The sequence below is a fragment of the Mesoplodon densirostris genome, chromosome 7 (assembly GCF_025265405.1).
Source record: "Mesoplodon densirostris isolate mMesDen1 chromosome 7, mMesDen1 primary haplotype, whole genome shotgun sequence".
NCBI classification, from domain to species: Eukaryota; Metazoa; Chordata; class Mammalia; order Artiodactyla; family Ziphiidae; genus Mesoplodon; species Mesoplodon densirostris.
Window position 1 is genome coordinate 1,584,565 of NC_082667.1, and position 23,845 is coordinate 1,608,409.

The 23,845-nt window shown below is 59.5% G+C and overlaps 1 protein-coding gene across 1 annotated transcript in view; it reads right to left on the minus strand.

The window, feature by feature from the left end:
- Positions 1 to 5,525: 5,525 nt before the first annotated feature.
- Positions 5,526 to 23,845, minus strand: part of MOB2 (MOB kinase activator 2) — a 50,504-nt gene continuing 32,184 nt past the window's right edge. The window contains exons 2-5 of the mRNA XM_060104333.1: positions 15,704 to 15,864; positions 14,861 to 14,954; positions 6,845 to 6,969; positions 5,526 to 6,367 (exon numbers count right to left, since the gene is read on the minus strand). Coding sequence (XP_059960316.1) covers positions 6,063 to 6,367; positions 6,845 to 6,969; positions 14,861 to 14,954; positions 15,704 to 15,864 — 685 coding nt within the window. The 3' untranslated portion in view covers positions 5,526 to 6,062. The remainder of the gene's footprint in view (positions 6,368 to 6,844; positions 6,970 to 14,860; positions 14,955 to 15,703; positions 15,865 to 23,845) is intronic.

Genomic DNA, 23,845 nt, shown 5'->3' on the forward strand with positions numbered 1-23,845 from the left:
AAGACACCCACGCCGGTCTCCATGCGGGCGGGCGGGCGGGCGGGTGGGCGGGGATGTGGGACCACCTGGGACCGACCCTGCCAGGTGTGCGTGGTGCTACTTGCGCCCCAGCCAGAGGACAGGCCCTGTGCCGCGGGTCTGTGCGGGCATCACATGGGCTGGGCCAGGTGGGAAGCACAGAGCACAGGGAAGCACCACCAGAGGCTGACGCAGAGCTCTGCTGGGGATGGGGTGCCTGGCGAGTACGGCCCCCTGCCCGGTCGCTGAGGCCTCACCCCGAGACCAGCACCTGCGCTTCTTCCTGGAGGACGAACCTTCTTTCCACTCCTTCCACGGGAAGAGGCAGATGGGGAGCGTGGCCCAGCCCTGCAAGTGATGGGCCAAGGCTGGCGGGCAGCCCCTGGGGATGGCGGCTCGCAGGGCAGTGTGGTCCCAGCCGTGCCCACCACGCCCGCCAGCCAGGGACGGAGGCACCATGACCACGCACCAGGGAGCCACCCCCTCTGCTGCTGCAGCGTCAAGGACAGGTCCAGCCTCCCGAGCGCCACGGACCACCCAGGCCCACGTCTCGAGGGCAGCACCTGGGAGTCACCGTACAGCCTTGAGGAGGGACAAGGAGCAGCCCGACGAGGGGTCCCAGCAGAGACCACAATGCCCTCGGAGGCCTCCCCGAGCCTCTCACTCATGCACCTTCTCCCCGACGTGTGGAGGGGATCAGGTGTGGCCTGGCCACTCTGCAGCCAGCTGTCTACACCACTGCAGCGCTCCCAACCTCGGGGCTGCGTGGTTCTCTGTGGTGGGGACCGTCCTGCCCGTGGGAGAATGTCAGCATCATCCCTGGCCTCTACCCACTAGATGCCGGTAGCAGCCTCCCAGCCCCATGTGACAAACTGTTCCCAACCTTGCCATCCGCCCCTGAGGGCGGACAGAATCAGCCCTAAAGGGTTCACGCTCTTGCCTCCCCCACCCCCTTGCTGGAGAGCGCCAGGAGCGTGCCATGCTTCACTGGCTTAGTTGTGAGCTCGGGGGCTCTGCTGGAAGGGCACAAGGCCCAGGACACAAAGGAGGGCTGCTAACGTGGAGCTGGTGCCCTCTTTTGCCCAGCCCCGGACACAGCACCCCACCTTTGAGGGAGGCCTCAGAAGGTACTCTGGGACCAGGTTCTGTTGCTATCTCTGGACTGCATGGTGTCCCATTAACTTTAGCTTAAAAACCAAGTTGAAGGAGGGGATTTGGTTGCTACGTCTCTGCAGGGAACGTGGTTATGTGGCTCCTGGCCAGCCACCAGAGTTTCCCTGACCTGTGGTTCTGCATGTGCTTTACTGAAAGGGCAGCTGACACACACAGGCCTCCTCCTCTTGTCCCACTTGGCCCTCTCAACGTTTGCAGTCTGATGTGTCAACCTTAGTGGGCACATGATGGAGTCCCCAAAAGAAAATACCACAGTGCACCCAGCAGACGGCCAGCTTTCCGTATGCCCACCACCGCACTCCTTTAGTGGGAAGGGGCCACTTTCCTGCAATCCCACTTCTGAAACCAAAGCAAGCTCAAAAACTGTTAGTGTCAGTATTTACTAATATAAAATAAAAACCAACACAGGAGGACTTACCATGTGCCAGACACCTTCTGGGCACTTTACACTGAGCATTAAGCCAAATGGTCCTCACACCATTGCTATGAAGTAGAAGTTTAAATGGGTACTTGTGAAAACCAAAAAGGATGTGGTGGTGGGTCCAGCACCTGGTGAGAGGATGACTTCTCAGGCCCCACTCTCAGGTAGCCAGCCCGACTGGCCTGGGAGCTGGGTTCCTGGTGAACAAACAACGTGGTGTGCTCGCCACAGCAATCATGGATGGGGGTGGAGGGAGACCGTCTGACCCGTGTCCCCACAGGGGCTCTGAGTGCTACCGGGTGGCAGAGCCAGAGTGGGCGGGGGCACACACGAGCGAGGGGATGTGTAAGCAGCAGCCCGGCCCTCATTCTGCTCTGCCAGGAGCCTGCCCTAGACTCTGTCCATGCTCTCCGTTGACGGGTAGGGCAGAGGACCCCCCAGGCTCCTAGGCTGTGAGATGGAGCGGTTCCTGGTGTTCCGAGGCCGCTTCAGGGAGGGTGCTGCAGCAGCCAGGGAGCGCGCTGCGGGAGGTGGGCTGGCCCTCGTCCCGCCCTGCCCTCTCCCCGTGGGTCAGTGCCCCCTCCTCCTGCCCTCACCCCAGGCCACCAGGTCCACTCCAGTCCCCGTCACACTTTCCCTTTCCTGGGCCCACGCCACTCCCCACCACCAGCCCAGGTCCTCCGTGTGACTCAGCAAGGGGTGGAGGTCAGCAGGGAGCAGACAGTGGCCAGGACCAGGAGGAGAGAAAACCTGTGTGAGCTTCCAGGCAGGGAAGTCTGCGGAGGAGGAGGGCAGCAGAGACGGACACACACAAGGGAGGGGAGCCAAGTGCCGGCCCTGGGGCCTCAGGTGGGGTTGCGGGGTCTGTGCTGTTAGTCACAAGCCCAAGCACTGCTGTCTGTCACACTCATCCTTGGAGTCAGGCCCTGGGTGAAGTGGATCATCTCTGTGGGCCCTCAAAATGACCCTATGAGAGTTCCATGGCCCATCTCACAGATGTATGAGTTTCCTATTGCTGCTGTAACAAGTTACCAAAAACCAAGTGGCTTAAAACCACACAAATGTGCCATCTTAAGATCTGGAGGTCAAGAACTGGGTCTCACTGAAATGGGTCTCACTGGCTATAATCAAGGTGCCGGCAGGGCTGCGTTCCTTCTGGAGGCGCTGGGGGAAATCCATTTCCTTGTCTTTTCCAGCTTCTCGAGGCCGCCTGCGCCCCTGGCTCGCAGCCCCTTCCCCGGTCTTCAAAGCCACGTCAGACGGAGCCCTTCTCACACTGCCATCTCTCTGCTCCTCCCTCTTCTGCCGCCCCCCTTCCACTTTTGAGGAATCTGGTGATTATACTGGGCCCAGATAATCTCTCCATCTCAAGTTCGGCTGATTAGCAACCTTAATTCCACCTGCAGCTTTACTTCCCCTTTGCTATGGAAGGTAACATGTTGACAGTTTCCAGGCATTAGGGTGTGGACTCTTTTTCTTTTGGGTGGGGGAGGTGGGCATTATTCTGCCTACCGCAGCCTGCCCTCTAGCAAGTCCCACATCTACCTCACGTGTAAAACACACCCCATTCCTGAGGTCTCCAAAAGTCTCAACCCATTACGGTTTCAAGTCAAACCCCAGATCTCATCTAAATCATCTGAATCAGGTAAAAGTGAGACTGAGTACGACCCATCCTAGCAGAAAATTCCTTTCCATATTGAACCTGTGAACCTAGGAAAGTTATCTACTTCCAAAATACAATGGTAGAACAGGCATAAGATGCCAGGTACAGATAGTTCCATCCAAAAGGAGAAAATGGAAGGTGGTGGACAATTTCAGAATCCAGCTGTGCAAAAGCCCCATTAGGTGCCCATCAAGGCCTGGGAATCGTCCTCTGTGGCTCCAAGGCTCTGCCCTGAGGACTCACAGCTCCACCTTCATCCTTTCTTTTCTTTTTTTTTTTTTTTTTTGCGGTACGCGGGCCTCTCACTGTTGTGGCCTCTCCCGTTGTGGAGCACAGGCTCCGGACGCACAGGCTCAGCAGCCATGGCTCACGGGCCCAGCTGCTCTGCGGCATGTGGGATCCTCCCGGACCGGGGCACGAACCCGTGTCCCCTGTATCAGCAGGCGGACTCTCAACCACTGCGCCACGAGGGAAGCCCCATCCTTTCTTTTTAAGAAAGGTAGCAAGTGTCCTCAGCTGAGGTTTCATCAGTCTGTTTCCTGCCCAGAGAATTTTGAGTCCAACAGCCTTTCACCAGATCTTCTGTGCCTTTCACCCCAAGCTGGCAGGGTTTCTGATGGAATTAAATTCTCAAGAACCACGTGGGTCCCTTGTGTATGTCATGGGGGTTCACTCCATGAGACAAGAGGCTCCTCCAGACCCTTCCAAGAAAAGCTTTCCTCTGTTTCTGGCTTTTGCTGAGAGGACTGAGGTCTTTTCAAAGAACCCTCTGTGGGGCTGAATACTCTGACCTGTTCATCTTTCTGAAGTATTAACAAAAGGCTGTCCAGCTACCCTTGACTTTTTCTCTTTTTAGGGCACATTTTCCCGACAGCGAATCTCCTAACTTTAGCGTCTTTTGCAATCTGGCTTGGCTGAGAATTTCTCAAATCATCAAGTGTTTCCCTCCCTTTTGTTAACAGTTCTTCCCTCAATTTATCTTTCATCTCATCTTTTACTTCACACAGCAAGAAGAAAGCAGGCTGTACCTTCAACACTTTGGTTGGAGATCTCCTCAGCTAAATATCCCAGTTGACTGCTTACAAGTCCTGCTGTACGTATAGCTGGAGGACCCAGCAGCCCGGCTCCACTCTGCCCTTCCTTTTGCTTCCCCCAGAGGGTCCTCCCTGGGCCCCAGGCCCGGCCCATGGTCAAGTTCCAAGGGTGTCTTGAGGCCTCTACTTAAGGAGGGGGACACACCTGGAGGACGGGCCCACGTGGCCTGTGGACCAAGGGCCCACAGCGAGGCCTGAAGGCAGAGGGGAGGAAGGCACAGCGGACGGGTGGATGGCCCGGGAGGGGCTGTGGCCTCCCCAGAGGCGCAGGGCTCCTGGCAGCAGGGTGTGGGGACACAGCACGGTGCTCAGCCAGGAGCCACCACTCCGGGAGACAGAGGTAGCAGGTGGCCCCGCTAGGCCCCAGGGGCTGGTGACGTGCCAGGAAAGCAGAGAAAGGGTCTGTTTGCCACAGCTGCGCTTGAGGAGCAGATCAGCGTCAGGAGGGCAGGAAACCCAGGACCCGGCAAGGAAGGCGCAGGAGCCCCGGTGAGCTGGGGGGCGGAGACCAGAGCCCAGGGTCCCACCATTGCCGTGTAAGGGCTGGAGGGGGGCGGGGTGGGTGCTTAGCACAACAGGAATTAAGAACCAGAGAAGGCTGTCCCTGCGTCACCAGGCGCAACGTCAGGGTCGGGGGACAGGGCCCTACGGAAGCCCCTCACCTCTGCCCACAGGGGGCTGGACAAGCTCCAGGGTTGTTCGCGCCACGGCCACCCTGCCCAGCCTGCGCTGCAGGCACACACCCCTCCCCCGAGCTCTCCCTATGCCCACCCCTCAGGCAGTGCTGTCCTGTCCAGAGGTGGTCCCTGCAGCAGAGCCCCTGGGACGGGCGGGCTGGCTGGGAAGCACCCCCGGCGGACTCCAGCCCACACTCTAGGGTCCCTGCCGCCTGCGTGGAGAGGGCATAGCACAGAGAGTGAGTGGTCAAGGGCCCCTGGAGACTCGAGACACAAAGCACGGCCCCCGCAGGAAGGGTGGCACCTGCCCTTGGCCAGCACCGCCTTGGTCAGTGAGAGGGCTCCACCGCCCGAACTGCAGGGGAGGGCGCTGCCCCAGGGGCGCAGAGGGGCGGGGGAGGGTAGAGGAGAGGGGTGTGTGGCCAGACCGCCCTCCACGCAGGGCACCAAGACGCTGAGGACACACGCAGGCGCTGACCTGAGAGAAGTCTTTTTATTACACCCGCACAGGGAAGCCAGGCTCTCCCCCTGCCCCTGGCCGCGTCTCTGCACAGGCCGCCCACCAGGGCACCGGGATCCGAGCCGGCCAGCCCAGGGGCCCCTCCTGGGCGGCGTGGGTAGCTCAGGGAGACAGGGCCGCGGCTCGGGGCTCTGCAGCCTCCCCCTCCCCACCCGCCCTGAGCCACCCATAGCCGAGGTCCAGACCAAGCGGGAGAGAGGAGGAGAAAGCCACCCCCAGCCCGAACCAAGACTGAAACGTGGTGGAAGCGAAGCCTGCGGTCCCCGCCGCGGGGGAAGGAGCCCCGCCTGTCGCGTGTCTCCCAGGAGGCCGAGCCGGGCGGCGGGGCGGGCGCGGAAGGCCGGGAGAGACGGACCCACAGAAGGGGACTTGGATGGGGGCGGTCCCTAAGTGTCCGCTGAGCAGACGAGCGGAGTCCCAAAGTTCTCGGTGCCGGCGGCGCAGAGCGCCCGCGCCCACACTCCGCGCGCCGCCTCTCCGCACGCGGCGGCCGGGCTCACCTCTCCTTCACGTGGTTCTGTGCGCCCGCCGCCCCGCCCGCCCCGTCCCCGCCCCCGCGGCCCCCGCCGCCGCCGCACAGCACCTCCGTCAGGTCGTCCATGACCGCCGTCTCTTTGGGGTCGAGCAGGTTGAACTCGCGGGCGAAGAGGATGAAGTGCACGTAGAGCGTGTTCAAGTGTCCGTGCAGCTCAAGCGCCAGGGTCTCCTTGAAGTGCGACGAGTAGATGTGCGCCAGCACGTGGAACAGGTACTTGCAGATCTTCTTCACCAGGGACTCGAAGGAGCTGGGGAACTCGCGGCCTGCGGGGAGGGGGCTGCTGTCAGCCCGCCCAGGCCCCACCGCACCGCCCCCCGACCCCGCAGCCCTCACCGAGCCGCCCACCGCAACACCCGAGTGACCCGGTCCCCTGGGCGGGGCCGCGAGGGGGGCAGCTCGCCGAGCTGTACTGGGTGCCTCTGTGATGCGGGGCCCGCGACCCCGCCGCGCGTGGCCTAAAGCCAGGACAGGCGCCCAGGGCACTCTCTGTGGCCTGGGCCGCAGAGGAGGGGGGACCCGGGAGACGGGCACCTCCTGTCGGCCAGGTGCCGCCCACGGCAACTCAGGATGGGTCTGGGGCCCCGCCGGGCCCGCTCAGGGCTGTACACAGCTGTGGGTGCTGCTCGACAGCTGCAAGCCCCGCCCCTCCCCGGCAGGGGGACCTCGGGGGCCCAGCCATGGGGGGAGGGGTGGTAGTGGAGGCCGCAGGTCCAGAGCCTGGGGTGGGAGGGGCCACGCACCATATTTTGTGGGGAACACGTCCTCGTCGGTCACCAGCTTCTGCACGGAGCTCATGACGAAGTCGACGTACTGGGGGGCCGTGCACTTTACCTTCTTGCCCCGCTCATCATACCAGTAGTACTGTCTGTGGGGACAGAGGGGGGCGGTGACGCCCGTGGCCAGGAGAGCTGGCTGTGCGCGGCATCAGGAAACCAGCGCGCACCTTCTGCTCTACACGTGGCCTCAGGCTTCATTCTCTCAAAGGAACGTGTGTTGTTTTACACATTGTTTTAGAGGTATCCACGCTCTGTGCCTATCCCTTCCCAGAGGCCCTGCTGTGACTTGTCAGCCGGGCCTTGACCCTCAGTAGCATCCCTGCTGCCACCAGTAGAGGCCAAACCTTTGCCCTGGGCCGGGTGGGGTGAGGAGGCCTCTGTACACGGGAATCTGGCCCCTGGATGCCCCCCAAAGCCCCCAACCTGCCCCGTACAGGAGGGTGGGTGTGGGGCAGACAGTGCTCAGGCTGGAGTGGGCCAGGGTGTTCGGGGTGCGGACACCTGGGCTTTCTTCTCATTGCATAAGCCTAGCCGTGAAACCAAGCGCGTATCCTAGCTCATGTAAACATGACCTATCCTCCAGCGGAACAAACACAAACCCCTGGTGGGCTCCCCGTGCAGCCACCAGCATCCCTCCCACCAAGGGCTCCAGTCTTCTCAGCAGCAGGCCCTGTACCTGCAGGCTGGCTCGCCAAGAGCTGCACCGGAGCCCATAGGGGGGCTGGGGGGACACAGGCTGCATCTGTCAGTGAGCGAGCGAGTGATGAGAGCACCCCCTTCCATGGCCTAGCCACCAACCCTGCCACACCCCTGCCCCAGCCAGATGGGCTTCATGGAGACCTCCGCCAGGCATCCCCGCCCCCATTTAGCTGACTTTACTTGGCTTCAGAACTGGCTTAGACCAGGTTCCCCTAACACCTCACCATCCCACCTTATCCCAGGCCAGCACCCCAGGCTGGCTCTGAGCACCCTGCCCTGATTTCCTGAGCTCAGTAAGCACCCCTGGGTGACAGCCACGTGGGCTCACCCACCTCCACCACCTTGCCAGGCCTGTCGTCAGGACAGCAGGGTCCCCATCTCTCGTGGCCAGCCTGACTCCAGCCAAAATAAAAAGGCACGGCCTGCCCACATGACCTCAAGGCAGCCCTGCTGCCCGCTGCGCCCGACCCCCACTGCCTCTAGCAGGAACCAAGGCTCTTCCCCGCCCCCAGGACCGGTTAGCTTATTTGTGCCCCTGGCAGGGCTGGGTGGGGGTCAGGCTGCAAGAGAGGGAAAACAGCCCACACACAAATGGACAGGCCACCAGGAAAAAGGCCAACCTTCAGTGGACAAGGGGACACAGCCCTGACTGCCACTGGGTATCAGGCCCCGCCCACTGCCACCCCTGCTCCTCCCACCCAGCTCCACCCCACCCACTAGCAGGCAGACTACACTTGCAGTGCCACCTCAGCAGAGCCCTCCCTGCCATGCCTGCTCCCAGGCTGCCCCTAGGCACTGCTGACCCCGCAGGGAGACCAGGCTGCCCGACAAGGCCCCCGAGCTGGCCAGACAAAGCCCCAAGAAGCTTGCCGAGCTCCCTGCCGGCCCCCAGCAGGGATCCAGAGCCCTCCCCACCACAAGGTGGCCCTGCTGACCGTCCTTCCCCTGCCCAGACATCGGCACCATCTGAGGACATGCTCAGTGAAAAGACAAATGAATCGTCCCTCTCCTCACAACAGCCCCTGGGGTCCTCGGACCAGCTCGAAAGGGGCCCCAGCCAGAGGTCAGACACCTGCCCCAGCGATTCCCCACCCCTGCTTGGTGCTGGATGCACCTGGCCACGGGTACCACAGTCAGAAAAAAACACCAGAGCTAGAAAATGGGAAACGTTTTCATGATGTCAGGCCCGGAGAGACCAGCCCCTTAGGGGCACTGTGGTCGCCCTGCCTGCGTGACAGCTGGAACACTCTGCTTTCAACGTTCCTCTTTCTCGTTTTCATTTTATTTTTGAACTGTCACACAGTAAAGCTCACTGGTTTTGGCATGCAGTCTTACGCATTTTAACCCAAACAGAAGACGCACAACGGGGCACAGCTCCCACCCTGGCCCCCGGCCTGCTGGTCAGTCCCCAGCACACTAGTGACATGTCCTCAGGAACGCCACGTGATGTATGTCCTGGGCCGGGCTCTGCGATCCATGCCACTGAGATTGACACCTTGTGGACGCGCCGGTCTGTCCAGACATTCACCTGCCAAAGGACACCTGTGTGGCCTCCTGTTTGGGGCAATTATGGGTCAGACTGTTAAAAAACCCTCCCAGGCAGGTGTTTGTATGAGGACTAGTTCTCGTTTCTCTAGGGTGGACGCCCAGGAGCGGGACAGCTGGGCCCATGGTAGGTGAATGTCTTGTTTCCTGAGAAACCATCAACACGTTCTCAGAGCGGCTATCCTGCCGGGACCCCCTCCACCCTCGCTGGCACCCGGCGCGTTTTATCAGGCGCTCCTGCAGCGTGGTCTGAATTCGTATTTCTCCACCTGCTCATGAGGCAGAGCCTCGCAGGTGCTCATCTGCCCCGCTTGGGTCCTCTTCCATGGTCTGTCCAAGTCCTTTGTGCACTTGTGACCAGACTTTCTTACTGATGAGCTGTGAGGGCTCTTTATCCATTCCGCGCACTAGTCCTTTCTCGGATATGGGATTATTCTGTAGTCTGTCTTCCCTTTCTCCTAACAGCGTCTTTCTCAGAGCAAAAGTTCTAAATGTTGATGGAGCCCCGTTTACGGATTCTTTCTCGCCTGTGGACTGTGGCTCGTGTCACGACTGAGAACTCTCCGCCTAACGCTATCGTGAAGGTTTCCTCCTGTGTTTTCTTCTAAAAGTTTCATGTGTTATATTTAGATTTAGAATTCACTTCAAGTTAATTCTGGCAGAAGAGGACATGCAGATGACTGGTTTTTCCAACAGCTCTGGTTGAAAAGTCTGTCCTTTCTCCATTGAATTCCTTTTGCATCTTTGTCAAACACCAAGGGACCATGTTTGTGGGGGTCCATTTCTGGACTCTATTCTGTTGCACTGATCTCTGTGTCTCTTCCTTCACCATCACCACGCTGTCCTGATTACCACAGTTTTATAGTAAATCTTAAAAATAGGCTGTGGGACTCTTCCAACTTGACTGTTCTTTTTTCAAAATCATTGTAGCTATTCCAGTGACGTTGCTATTCCATATAAATTTTAGAATCAGCTTGTTTATATCAATAAAAACTCTGCTAGGATCTTAACCGAAATTGCAATAAATGAATTTACACTTCTGGTGTGTTGAGTCTTCCCATCCATGAACACAGTATGTCTCTCCGTTTATGCCACTCTTTGATTCCATTCATCAGCATTTTGTAGTTTCCAGCATAAATATCCTGTGCATGTTTCCTTAAGTCTCTACTTAAGTATTTCATTGTGTTTGGAGCTACTGTAAATGATATAATTTTATCAATTTCGTGTTCCAATTGTACACTGCCAGTATACAAACTATGATTTTTGTGTGCTGACCTTGCTAAATTTATTCATTCGACTTTTTGCTAGAATCCTTGGGGTTTTTTTTTCCTACATAGACAATCATGTTGAATGCGAATACAGTTTTATTTTCTTCTTCTCCAAGTTGAAAGACTGTTATTTCTTTTTCTTGCCTTACTGCATTACCTATCTTGGGTAAATTGTGATATTTTGTGCTTTCCAAGGAATTGGTCCATTTAATCTAAACTGTCAAATTTAATGTATGCAGAGATTTTTGTGATGTTTCTTTATTATCCTTTTATTATCTCCTGGGTTTATCATTATTTCCCCTTTCATTCCTTATATTGATAATTTGTACCTTTTCTCTCTTTACCTTTGTTAGTTTTACTAAAGGTTTCTCAATTTTACCAATCCTTTCAAGGAGTCAGCTTCCGGTTTCATTAATTTTTCCCTACTGTTTTCAGAAATCAATGTCAGTGATTTCTGTTATTTTACCATTTCTTTCCTTCTGCTCAATTTAGGGTTTTTTTTTTTTTTTGCTCTTCTTTTTTCTAGGTTCTTAATATGGAAGCTTAGATTGAATTGAGATCTTTCTTCTTCTCAAACAAGTGGCTTAATCCTATAAACTTTCCTCTAAGCCTTGCTTTAGCTGCACTCTACAAGTTCAGATATGTTGCATTCTCATTTGTGTTCAGTTTAAAACATTTTCTAATTTCCCTTGAGACTTCCTCTCTGACCCATGGATTATTTAAAAGTATGTTAATTTCTAAATGTTTGGAGATTTTCCTGTTACTGATTTCTAATGTAATTATGGTCAGAAAATTTGCTCTGTATCACTCTGATTCTTTAAAGTTCGCTAAGGTCTGTATTGTGAGCCAGGATATGATCTACACTATTTTGATGAATAATCCCAGTGCACTTGAAAGGGCTGTGCATTTTACTGCCGAGGGTGGAGTGTTGTGTAAATATCAATTCAGTCCAGTTGGCTGACGGTGTTATTTAGTTCCAGATTCTTGCTGACTTTCTGCCTACTAGTTCCGTCTATTACCAAGAGAGGAATGTTGAAATCTCCAACCATAACGTGATTTTGTCTGTTTATCCCTTTGGTTCTGTCCATTTGCTTTGTGTAAAAGCTCTGTTGTTTGGTACATACACATTCAAGGTCAGTACTTCTTGATGAATTGACTCTTTTGTAAATAATGCAATCTTCTTCTTTATCCCTAGTTATTTTTTGCTCTGAAGTTTACTTTGGTATTAACATAGCCACTTTAGTTTTCTTCTGATTTGGTATATCTTTGTTGGTATGTATTTTCCCATTCTTTCACTTTTAACCTACCAATGTCATTGCATTTAAAGTGAATTTCTTGCGACTTCCCTGGCGGTCCAGTGGTTAAGACTCCACGCTTCCACTGCAGAGGGCGCAGGTTTGAACCCCTGGTCGGGGAACTAAGATCCCACATGCCATGTGGCACGGCAAAAAAAAAAAAAAAAAAAAAGTGAATTTCTTGTATACACTGAAATCCATTCTTATGATCTGTCTTGTCACTGGCACGTCCACACCATTGACATTCACTGTAATTACTGATCTGTCTGAATTTAAGTTTACCATCATTTACTATTTGTTCCCTTTGTTTTTCACTCCTTATATTTCCTGCCTTCTTTTGCGTTATTTTTCGTATTTCCTTTTAATTTATCTATTATGATGTTGACTATGTCACTTATGTAACTTTTTTTTTTTTTTTCTTTTTGCGGTATGCGGGCCTCTCACTGTTGTGGCCTCCCCCGTTGCGGAGCACAGGCTCCGGATGCGCAGGCTCCGGATGCGCAGGCCCAGCGGCCATGGCTCACGGGCCCAGCCGCCCTGCGGCACATGGGATCCTCCCAGACCGGGGCACGAACCCGTATCCCCTGCATCGGCAGGCGGACTCTCAACCACTGCGCCACCAGGGAGGCCCTATGTAACTTTTTAAAGAGACTGCTCAAAGGATTATAAAACGCACATGACCTTTCCATGCTGTACCTGGAGCCAAGGATCACCTCCGCAAGTGGAATCACAGAGCCAAGCAGCACACAGGGCTCTCTGCCTGCCCCGGCACACTACCACCGTCTCAGTGTTCCATCCACACACGCTGAAGACCCATCAGACAGGGTGACGGGCTTTGCTCACCCGCCAGACACGCTTTAAAGAGCTGAAGGAGAGTGGAGCGGCCTATCACATCTCCCGTCTCTTGCTCTCCCCGAATCCTGCTGTCCCGCGTTCCCTTCTAGCACCACTTCCTTCCTGTGTGAAGAGCTCCCTGCGCAGCTCTGCTGGCTGCGAGTTATCCCTCTTAGTCTCCCTTCCTCTGAGAAATGTCTCTATTTTACCTTCATTCTTGAGGAGCATTACGTGGAACTCCCAGGGGGACCGCTCTTTCCTTTCAGCACCTGAACGATGTTATGGAGCCTCCTCCTGGCCCCCGGGGGGGAAGGAGAGCCACAGCCACCGGCACCATGTCCCCACAGGTGCAGGGCTGCTGGCTCTGATGCTCTTAAGGTGTGTTCTCTTCAGCAGTTTGATTATGTGTTTGCAGTGGATTCATTGGGTTTATGCTGCTTGGAGTTCATTAAGCTTCCTGAATCTGCAGGTTTGTGTCTTGACCAAATTTGGTAAGTTTTCAGCCATATTTCCTCAAATATGTTTTCGACATGGCCCTTTCTCCTCTTCTTTTGGGACTCCAACGTTACCCTTTGGTTTCTGTCCTTCAGGCACCAGCAGGGTGGAGGAGGGCCTCTGGCCTGGGCCTCAGCCCCACTCCAGGCGCCGGGTGGACTGGATGGTCCCGGGAGAGCAAGTGGCTCTGTGGACCCTGACAGACCTCCCTTTTCCTATTAAACTAATTCATGTGTTTCCATTCCTTGATCTCAAATGATTCCTAGGAAGGCATTTATATACATATCAATTCATATAAATCTACAAAAACCCTACAAAGTAGGTTACAGATGAGACGAATGAACAGCAGAATTCTCAAGATCCCCAGATCTCCAAGTTTTACATGGCAGAGCCAGCATCTAGACACACGTCTGCCTGACACCAAATCCTATGCTCTTTCAAGGAGCCTCTTCTCAAACACATCGATACTGGAAGGGCATGTGGCGCCATGGAGGGGCCCCGGCTTCCCCACTCGCCAGCTCATAGGCCACCTGTGATGCTGCCTGGTCAGGCACACAGCTGGCAAACGTCCTCCAAGCATGCCACACACATGGCTCTGCAGCACTGCCCTTGCCCACTTCCAGCTGCTGTGGCCATGTCTGCTCTACACAGGCCACTCTGTCCCATGCTGATGTTCTCCTGCCCCAAGCTCACCTCAAGCCTGCTCCCAGCACTACCCACCCAACACTGCCCCATCCTCCCTGGGCCATGCCTGGCGGTGGCTATCTGGGGACACACGTGACACCTGAGCATACCATCAACGGGTCTCGCTGGGTGAGTAAGGGGTGAAGAGCAGCTGTCTTCTGCACTTGTGCCCTCTGAAGGGCAGGGGAACCCTACCCTCTGCCTGTGCTGAGGCTTTGGCTGGGCTCTCCGCAAGAGGAGGGCCCACATGTCTGGGCCTGAGCTGGGTCTGCCCGCAGCCTACAGGCAGGGTGACCTCGGGACGGCAGCACTGCCATGTCCACTAGTGGAGGCCCCCTGCTCACACGTGCTCCTATCAGCCCCTGGCCTGCAGAGGAGACGTCAGAAAGGAGCTTCTGTGCCCCCAGGCCACACCCTGCCCGGCTGAGCCCCTGCAGACCCGGCCTCTTGCCTGTGGCCTCTTCTGTGGCTTCTGCTACTTGGGGCGGTGGCAAGCCCAGGGCCATGCGGTGGCTCTCCTATCCACGTGGCGTCCAAGAGCTGCCACAGAGGCAGTGGGGTACCCTGGAGCCCCTCAGGGATGCCTGCTTACTGAGGAAACGAATGGCACGTGCTTCCAGAAGAGAACAGCCTGCACTAGGCCTGCAGGACGTCACCTCATGGGAAGGTGCCAAGGCATCCCAGCCCCACGGACCAGCTCCACAGACCAGCAGTGGGTGGGGTGCAGTAGGGCCTCCATGCAGAGCAGGAGCTCTGAGTTAGAGCCATCACCTGGTGGGGCCGGGAGCCACAGCAGAGAAACACACACCCTGCTGTCTCAGGAAGCCCAGCGGGCATGTCCTGGGGAAATGTCCTTGCCCCCAGGAACGCGTCCTGTCAGCCCCTGGCTGGCTCCCAGCACCTGTGCCCCGGAGGGACCCACACCGCCGGGGTCCCAACCTCCGCAGGGCTCTGCTTCCTGTCGCCCTGCCAGGCCCTGGGCCCGTGAGGACAGGAGGTGCAGCCTGGCAAGGACCCTGCTGAGGAAGGCCCTGAGCCACTGGGAGACCTCGAGTGGAGGCTGCGAGCGTGGGGTCTGAGAAGACGGAGTGCAGCGGCCAGGGCCACGGCCACAGCCTGCCCGAGCCCCTGGGGCAGGGCCACATCGGGCAGCGACTCACGTGTTGCACACGGCCATCGTCTGGCACGCCTCCCCTGTGCAGAACTCTGAGATGGTGCTGTACTGGAGGTTGACGTGGTGGAAGAATGTCGTGGCTGGAAGGGAAGAGAAAGGCCGGGCGTGAAAACCACACCGTGGAGCCACCCTGCGTCTCCAGCATCCTGCAGGCCCAGGGGGACCAGAGCCTCTCTCCTCGGGCCCCTCCTGTGGGGGCTGGTGCTTATCTCAGACCAGAGACCGAGGCCCCAGCGCAGCAGCATCCTCGGGAGTGGGCGGCACGGACTAGATGGTGCTGAGTTGGGCAGGGTGCCCGAGGACTGACACAGAGTCCCCTCCACGAGGGCTGGGGCAGCAAACCTCCCACCCCAGCCCCTTGATCACACCCTGCTCTACGGTCACCAGCTCATCAGGGACACTGCTCAAGCAGGCGGCAGCAGCAGCTCACGGCCACAAAGCCTCCCGCTCTCGGGAGGAGAGCTGGCGCCTTGCCCTGCGTGGGGCACGCCACAGACCCTGAGCCTGTCTGGCAGGTGGGGGTGAGTCCGCCACCCTTCCCACAGGCTATGGCCTTCCCGCCACCACAGCACTGCCGGCCTTGCAGCCATGCTCCTGTCCCACGGTGCCTCCCTGGCCCTGGTGTCCTGTCCCCTGGTGCGACCAGGACCTGCACTGAGTCCCCGCATCTGAGGAGACCCTGAATCCCGGCAGGGCTGGCCACCCCGGGCCTCGGCTTCCAGCTGACGCGGGTGGGTTGCGGGGGTCGCTGAGCACCAGCTCCGGGGGGTCCTGCGGGAAACGGGGGGGGGGCCTGCCCTCCTGGCCCTGCCAGCCCGCCCCCACGCACTGTTGCTGGCCAGCCACTCATTGAGGTCGATCTCCCGGGGCAGCACCACCAGCTCCTTGAACCCGAAGTCGGTGATCCTGGACTTGGTGTACTCCGGCTCCAGGTACACCTTCTTCTCCTCGGCAGCGGGCTTCTTCCCGTTGGGCTTGGCTTTGGACTTCCTGCAGAGACAAGGGAGCGCGGGGTCACGGCAGATGCAGGTGTGGAGGCCGCGGGCCGGCTCGGGAGACGAGCAATGCCGGGGGATGCCTCGGGGGCTTCTGCTCCTGTGGGCCCAGGCATGGGAGGAAGCTGCCCTGCGGCCGTGCCCTCCCTTGCCGCCGTCAGGGGCCCAAACCTGGAACCCAGGGCAGGCAGGGAGCTCTGGGCCCACCGAAGGGTGGGGTGGTGGCCACACCAGCCGGCTCACCCGCCACATGTGACACCGCAGCCCTGCAGCCCTCTTGGCCCCCACCTGGGCCTGGGGTCCCGCTGCAGGGACACAGGGATGCGCACCACTCGGCCAGGCCCTGAGCCTCTGCGTGGTCCCACCACGCGTCCTGCTGCGCAGGTGATCCAGCAGCCCGCCCTTGCCGAGCACCCACGGTGTGCCGACGCCCCAGGCCACCCCACTGAGGCCTCCTGTCACCACAAGTTCATGGCTCACCCGCCTGACACCTGCCCGCTGGCTCGCGCTCTCTCCCAAGTAGTGCACGGTGCAGGTTCCAGGCAGAGACAGGAGTAGGCGTGAGCAGATGTTACAGAGATTTGACGAAATGGCCACTTTTCACTAAAATTTTTCTTGGTCAGGAAAATAGTTCTTTTCCATTAAAAATATGCTGTTATAGAACACAGAATGGGCCTGTTATGGCTATTTTTACATGCACGAATACGTATTTTTGCAACGTCTTTGTTCTTCTACAGCGAGCGTCAGTACCTAACCCGTGAACCAAAGCTCTTTGGGGCTGAGGGAGCCTCGGCCCCACCTTGGCGGAGAAGGCGGCGGCCCCAGAACCAGCCTCCCACCAGCTGCCCCCAAGGCCGGAGCCGGGGCCACAGTGTGTGCAGCCCAGGCAGGCCAAGGAGATGGCACATCCCCTAAGGAGGAAAACTGCCCAACAGAGTGGCCCAGAGGCTGCGGCCGGGACGCCAGCCCGAGTCACCATCTCTGCCACAGGCCGGAGCCTGAGCTGGGCGAAGTGAGCGGCGTGCCGAGGGGCTGCCTTCCGGGCGCCACTGCCCCACGTAGGCCAGTGTGGAGCAAGGCTGCTCTCTGCTGCACCTGTAGGCCCACGACGTTTCAAGGTTAAGACTGGGTTCTTGGGCCGGCGTGGGTTGAAAAACTGAAGGAAAAAACCCCTAAGAGCACGGATTAGTCTCTTGCTTCTTTTACTTGAATGACTGAAATCTTTAGTGGCAGACATCACGACTTCCAGAAAACAAACTGCAAATCAGTCAAACCGTCCTGAGTCTCACTGACCAGAAGAGGCCACTTTCGGCTGTAGACTCTCAAGGAGGGATCACCTGGGACAGAGGATGGTCGAGGGAGACTGAGGGCAGGCACAAAGCCCAGTGCGGCCTCCCACCCCAAGGGGCAACCACAGGCCGGAGGGAAGCTGCCTTGCAGGGGACGGTGGGCGGGCCGAGGACCTGGGCCCGGGGGCTGGGGCTTGCGGCTGGGTCCTACCAGCTCATACCCCCGTGACCTCCAGCGCCCGCATTAGGAGAGGCGCTCCCGTCGCTGCCTCCGGGGCCTGGGTGAAAACACGCCGCGGCCCTGCACGGGGCGCGAACTAGACACTGCCGTCCTCCGTCCCAAGGGCTCTGTGTCCCTCCCGCCCCCCGCCAGCCCCGCTGAGGCCCACATTTGGTGGCGCGGGGGGTGTCACATGGGATGAAAGGTCTGCAGCTCCTGACCTTGCCGTTTTTTCCCTTCTGTTTTGAAAAGTTGCTAGTGGCTTATTTAAGAGAAACAGGAAGGAAAAATGCTCCCTGAATGCCAGGGAAATGTTTTCCCTTCAGCTTCTCACAGCAGATCTTTGCCTTAAAAGGCAATGTGTGCTTGGCCTCTGGGTGCAGTGCCGGCAGTGGCCAGTGCTGGGCAGGGGCCACAGTGTCCTGGGGATGGGCCCGGGTGGGCTGGAGCTGGAGTGACGGTGTGAACACTGCACAAACACAACCACAAGCAGGGGGCGCTCCGGGGGTCCCCATGGGGGGCAGGTGGGGCTGTTCACTGGGGACAAGTGTGGGCACGGGCCTTTGGGGGCCCTGCAGCCGCCCCCAGTGTACACAGACGGGGACAGGGCCCCAGAAGGGCTGAGGGCACCCTGGGCTCCCCGGAGATGGGTGGGTGGGGTGCTTTCCTGACCCTGGGTCTGTGCTGCTGAGCCATGCGCCACCAGTCAGAAAGCCTGCACTCGCTTGGAAGGTCCCCATGTCCACAGCCCCAAGCACACAGGATGCACCTCCAACCGCAAGCCAACTTCTGCTCTGGTCACCCCTGAGTGTCCATCCGCTGGGCAGACTCCCAGCTATGAGCCCGGCCAGGCTTAACCGACCCCCTCGTCTGTGCTCCAAGCGTGTACCTGCCCGTCCCCCGCCACAGTGCACACCTGGCCCGGGCCAGCCATCCACTCGGAGCCTCGGTGTCTGGGTGTGGAGGCTGCCGCCACCACACGTGAGGGTGGGATGAGCGGGGGCCTGGGCTGTGAAGCCACTGCCAGACCCGCCTCCTCGGCCCGCGCTCAGGGCATACATGGCACCAACAGCGGCCAGGTGGCCTTTACATGAGCAACCGTGGGCAGAGCGGCAGCAGGAAGTGGCCGTCACAGAGGGGCGCCACGGGGTCTCGGGCACAGGCCTGCTCGGGGGTGCCGTGGTGCTGCGGGTGTGGTGTCCTCACGCCCACACGTCACTTCCAGGAAGGCCGAGAGCCCCTCCGGCTGAGGGCACCCTCCGTGTTTGGTTCTCAGAGGGGCGGGGGAGGCAGCCCCAGGAGGACCTGGGTTTCTGCTCCGTGCGACAGGCGTAGGGGGCTCTGGGCCATGATCTGTGTGGTCAGAGGCCTCCACCTCCTCGCCCCCCCTCACTCCTCCGTCCGCACCTGCCCTCCTACAACCAACAGGTAGGAGCACCCCGGGGCCCCCAGGCCCTGCCTCATCACCCAGCGCTGGCATGGGGCCCCCAGACCCAGCACGGCTGGGAACGGCTCTCCTGCCAGGTCAGCCGGCCCGGACCTCTCTGCACCGTCCTCGCGTCTCCCTTCACACCCTCCACCAGGAGACGACGGCCATTGACCAGGTGGTGGCAGGACTGAGTGACAAGCCGGCCTGGGGCGAGTCTGGGGACGTGGAAGAGCCTGCCACACCTGAGTGCCACCACCCCAAGTCCTGTCCTTTCTAGAGAGGTGAAGGCTCCTAGCCAAGACGCTCGGCCCCTTAGAGCACAGAGTTTCAGACGACACATGATGACCTTGGAAGTGCGACAGGCTACTGTGTGACATAGCGGCGGCACCCATCCTCAGTCCCCGAGGCCGCGTCGGCAGAGAAGATGGGACTCTCCGCCCAGAGGCACCAGGCTCCTAAACGGGCCGTGTCCAGCCTAGGCCCAGGCACCCCCTTTCCAGCTGGGGCTCCCACAAATCCACGAAAGGGAAGGCTGGGCATGGCCCCGGTGTGAAGAGACAACTGTGGAACCCCTGGGCCGCGGGCAGGAGAGTGCACGCTAGGCCTCAGCCCACCCAGGGTCCGCTGCGCCTCCTGGGAGAAAGAACGCGGCTGCGGGCACACACGGAGAACCCCCCGTCTTACTGTGGCCGAGGCCCACCCGGCCGACACCAAACACCTGGGAGGGGCCGCGGCTCCGCAGGAAACACCTTCTGACGGTCTCCCCAGTGGACGCCCACGCAGCCTCACCCCTCAGCCTCCCCTGCTCCTGAGGCCTTTACTGCGGGGAGGCAGGGTCCCCACACCTGAGGCGTGGACCCAGCTAGGTCCCTCCGCCAACGTGCCTGGCCTGGCACATTCCTGTCTACACGACCCCGCCCAAGGTCACTCGGCCCAGTCCCCTGGGATGGCCCCCGCAGCTCGGTGTGACTTGGGCACAGACACAGACGGCCATGCAGCCTGCCGGCTGGAGCGTGTGGGAGGGGTCCAGCCCAAGGAACGTGGATGCGCCGCGGGCCCCGCCTGCACGCAGCCCCGAGTGCTGGGGTGGGCGGCGGCCAAGGGAACCCACCGAACGCCGAAGGCCCACGCCACGAGCTCGGTTCACTGTCTCCATCCAAAGGCAACTCGGCTGGCCCAGCCCCCAGCCCCAAGGCACGGCCATCCCTGGGGGCCACCACAAGGATGCCTTGGTTGGCACAGTCCTGCCCTCCAGGGAGTAGCAAGCAGCTTCTGGGTTTTACAAACAGATGAATCCTCCAGGCATCATTAGTGCTGGGCAAGGGGCTGGTGGTCTCCAGGTGCAGAGCCGGCTTGGCTGCAGCCAGTGAGGTGGCGCTGGACTGGGGGACGAGACGGGCAGGTGGGGGCGGCTCCCCCTCTCCTCGGAGCCCCGCCCACACTGCTGTCCCCCCCCCAGCGCCCCCAGCCCGCGCCTGGCCCGTAGTGCTCCCCAGATGCTGGCACAGATAACAGAGCGGCCAAGGTTCTCACCAGGAGGGCGTGCGGGGCAGATTCGGGGCACCTGCAGGAAGTCAAGGGGGCCTGGAGGTGGGGCGGCCTGGAGTCAGCCTTGCGGGACAGAGCGGGTCGAAGGTCTGGGGTGGGGAGCGGGGTTGTGAGGCTCCTGCAGATGCGTGAACGTGGACTCAGAGGAAAACACGGGTGCCGGGAAGGTCCCACGGGAAGGCCCCATGGAACACTGGGCGGTGTCCTAGGTGGTCTTAGAAAGGAGGAGCCCACAGACAGGGATGCCCACCCTCCCAAGACCCCGAGTTCTATGCAGTGGGACTGGGAAGACTGCACTGACACTTAGAGACATCCCCCACTGCCGCCTGGACCATGTTCTCGCCAGGCCTAACTGGCCCTGGTGACCAGCCCCTTCCCAGAGCAGCAACTCAGAGGCCGAGGGCTGGGAAGACCCCCACGGAACCCCTGTCAAATCCCCACGGGCTGCATGAGGCAGACGCTGTGGAGAGAGACACGCAGGTCACTTCTCGGTTTAACAGCCTGGCAGTCAGCACCCAAACAAAGCACACTTTCACAAGCCATTGTGTCCCCTACAAAATAAGGGACCCATTGAGAGGGAAGCCACCGGGGCAGACAAGAGCGGGGGCTGCAGACACCCCAGACCCACCGTCCACGCACATCAGGTGCTCGGGGCAGTGCTCCATCCAGAACTGCAGCCACGAGGCGGTCACTCTGCTCAGAGCCGGCATCCTCCTCTACCCATGAGGTAATAAGCTGCTCTTCTTCTAACACCTGGCTGGACCGCCACCTTCACTGGGAAGTCTTCTCGGATCCCCCAGGGGGATGGCCTTGGCCTCCTTCTCGCAGACAGTTCAGAGGGCTGGCCCTGCCTTCCTGTCCTCCGTGGAGCCTGTTTCGGCATCCGGGCCCCTCCCACCATGCCATGTGCACACAGGCACGCACCGGCCCCCACTCGCTGTGGGGACGTCACCGTTCCTGATCTGAACCAACGACCTGGAGGGGCGACCTGGAGGGGCACTGCCAGCTTGCCCCACACCTTTACATTGCAGGGCAGACACCCCGTGAGTCCTCCCTGGGTGGCAGAGGGCGGCCCCCGTGGGAGAGGAGGGTGAAAACCATAGGAAGCCGGAGACACAGGTCATAGAGCTCACTGCTGTTCCCACCACCAGCCACACTTGGCCCTCACCCCTGACCCTGACCAAGAGGCTGCTTAGCTTGGTTGCAATTAAAGACAGGATTAGAAAAGCAAAAGATACTTTCACTTAAAAGTTACGACCCACGCAAATTACAGGCAAATACAAGATTATTACATTGAAGGAAACCTGATTTCAGTTTAAACTGTGACACATCCTGGGTGAGGAAGGACAGTGCTCCTGACCCTGCCAGGAGCCTATCCTGGGCCCTCTCCCCTCCCCGCTGGGCTGAGCCGGGCCCCCCAGGCCCGCAGCATAGAACAGACCTGACCGTTGCGAAGGCCAGGAAGGCCTGCTCCCCGGCCCCCCCACTCTCCCGAATGCCTGAAACAGACCCTTCCACCCTGAGACAGAAGAGGCCCTGGAGTTTCTCCAAACCCCTCGTGTGGGACAGCGGAGGCCCTGCTGCAGCAGGTCAGAAAAAGAGGTGAGAAAAGAGGTCAGAACCTGCTTTTCTGGTAACGCCCCTACAGCAGACAAGGCCCAGGGCAGTTCTCTAGATAAGGCCACTGGTGGACAGACTCTGGTCATCCTGCCTGGGGGCCAGAGGCCAGACACCGGGGGCGGCGAAAGCTCTGTCCAGCAGGCTCGGGAGGGCACGAGGCAGGTCTGCTGCGGTCTGAGACGTGGTTCATCAGAAAGACGGACACTGGTCATGGGCGCCCCCTGTTCTTACCCAGACCCTCTGGGCCAAACACTTCCCTTTCAGACCCCCCCCCCAAACAGCAGGAAGCACAGGACTCTAGGGAGAACCTCACTCCAAACAAAGTTCTGACCGCGTCCAGCTGGTTCCCAGGCATCCACAGGTGGGGCCATGTCTGCCCCGGGCCCATCACCCCCCAGTCCCACCGGAGGGGTCTGCACACCATGGCAACCTGACCCAGACGATAACTACGGCCACTCCTCCCCAGACTGAACCCTGGGGCAGGGACTAGGGACAGTCGCACAGCTCCGCCGTCCCTGCCACGTTCACCTGAGCACTTTGCCGACTGCTTGAAGCACCATCTTGCAGCTGAGCCCGGTCTTCGGGGGCTGGCTGAGCAGAGCCCGGTCTGTGGGGACACTGCTGTGGTCTCCCAGCATGATGGGCAGCGCGCAGCGTGGAAGCAGGCTGGGAAAGTGGGAGCCCCGGCACCGGCGCTGCTCCCCGCCGCCCTGCCCTCCAAGCAGCCCTGACTCGCCCTGACTCGGAGCCAGCCACGCCAGCCAATGAGGACAGCGGGGGAGGAAGACGGGCTCTGGCCGGGCAGGGACAAACAGCTGCTCCTTTTACAGGCGGAGGCCGGCCAAGTCTGGTTACACGAGGGAGTGTCTCAATCGCCTTTTCAAAGTGGCGCCGTGCGGGCGCAGCGTGGGGCGAGGCCACTGCCGAGGGGACAGGCATAGCCCACAGAGAGGACCCGTCAGTGACGCCCCACCGTGGCACAAGGGCCCTTCCGATGTGGCCAGGAAAGCTCTCTGAGCAGGCGGGGCTGGGCGGGCGCCCCGGCCGGGCTGCAAGGAAAGGCTGGCCGTGCACCTGCAGAGCACAGACGAGGGCGTGTGGTGTCTGCATCCACAGCCTTGGGAAGACAAGGCCAGGGCGCCCCGATCAGGAGCTGAGCTGGCATAAGGCAGTGGACGGTAGACCCCAACGGACACGGCCAGAGGCCTCCCAAGGGGGCACAGGAAGCTGCGTGGCCGAGGCCTTCTTTACAGCTGGGCCACACACAGGAGACCACCAGGGACTAAAGAAGCAAACGTGTGAAAGAGGACGACGCTCTGCACAGCCCTCATCTCCGGCTGACCACGGGGACAGCTTGCTGCCGACGGGGCAGCACGGCCACACTGGTCCAGAGGCCCCGTCCAGCGACAACACAGCACCCCGGCCTCAGCCCAGCCCTCTGTCCCCGAGGCCGTGTCCCACAGAGGGCCCGGCCAACCATCCGTCCAGGCTCAGGCCAGCTCTGTGCGGTGGCAACTCCAAAGCCACCGAGAGGAATACCTGACGTGCAGTGGGGCAGGCTGACTGCCCGGGCAAAGCTGGGGATGCCGACAGAGCCCCGGCTGCACATGAGGACCAGGGCAGGAACCCAGGCACCGTGCTCATCCAGTGAGCGAGTGGGACTTGGAGGCCCTGGGTTGGGAGGACACAGCCTCTGGGCAGTTGGAATAACTGAGCAGGTGGTGCCTCCAGGCTCATCTTGTTATATTCCCTGCCCTGGTCCCACAACCAGCCGCTTCTTCAAGGAGCCCTGGGTCCCTCTATTGGAGAAAATCAAAGACCGAGACCTGGGACTTCCCTGGTGGTGCAGTGGTTAAGAGTCCGCCTGCCA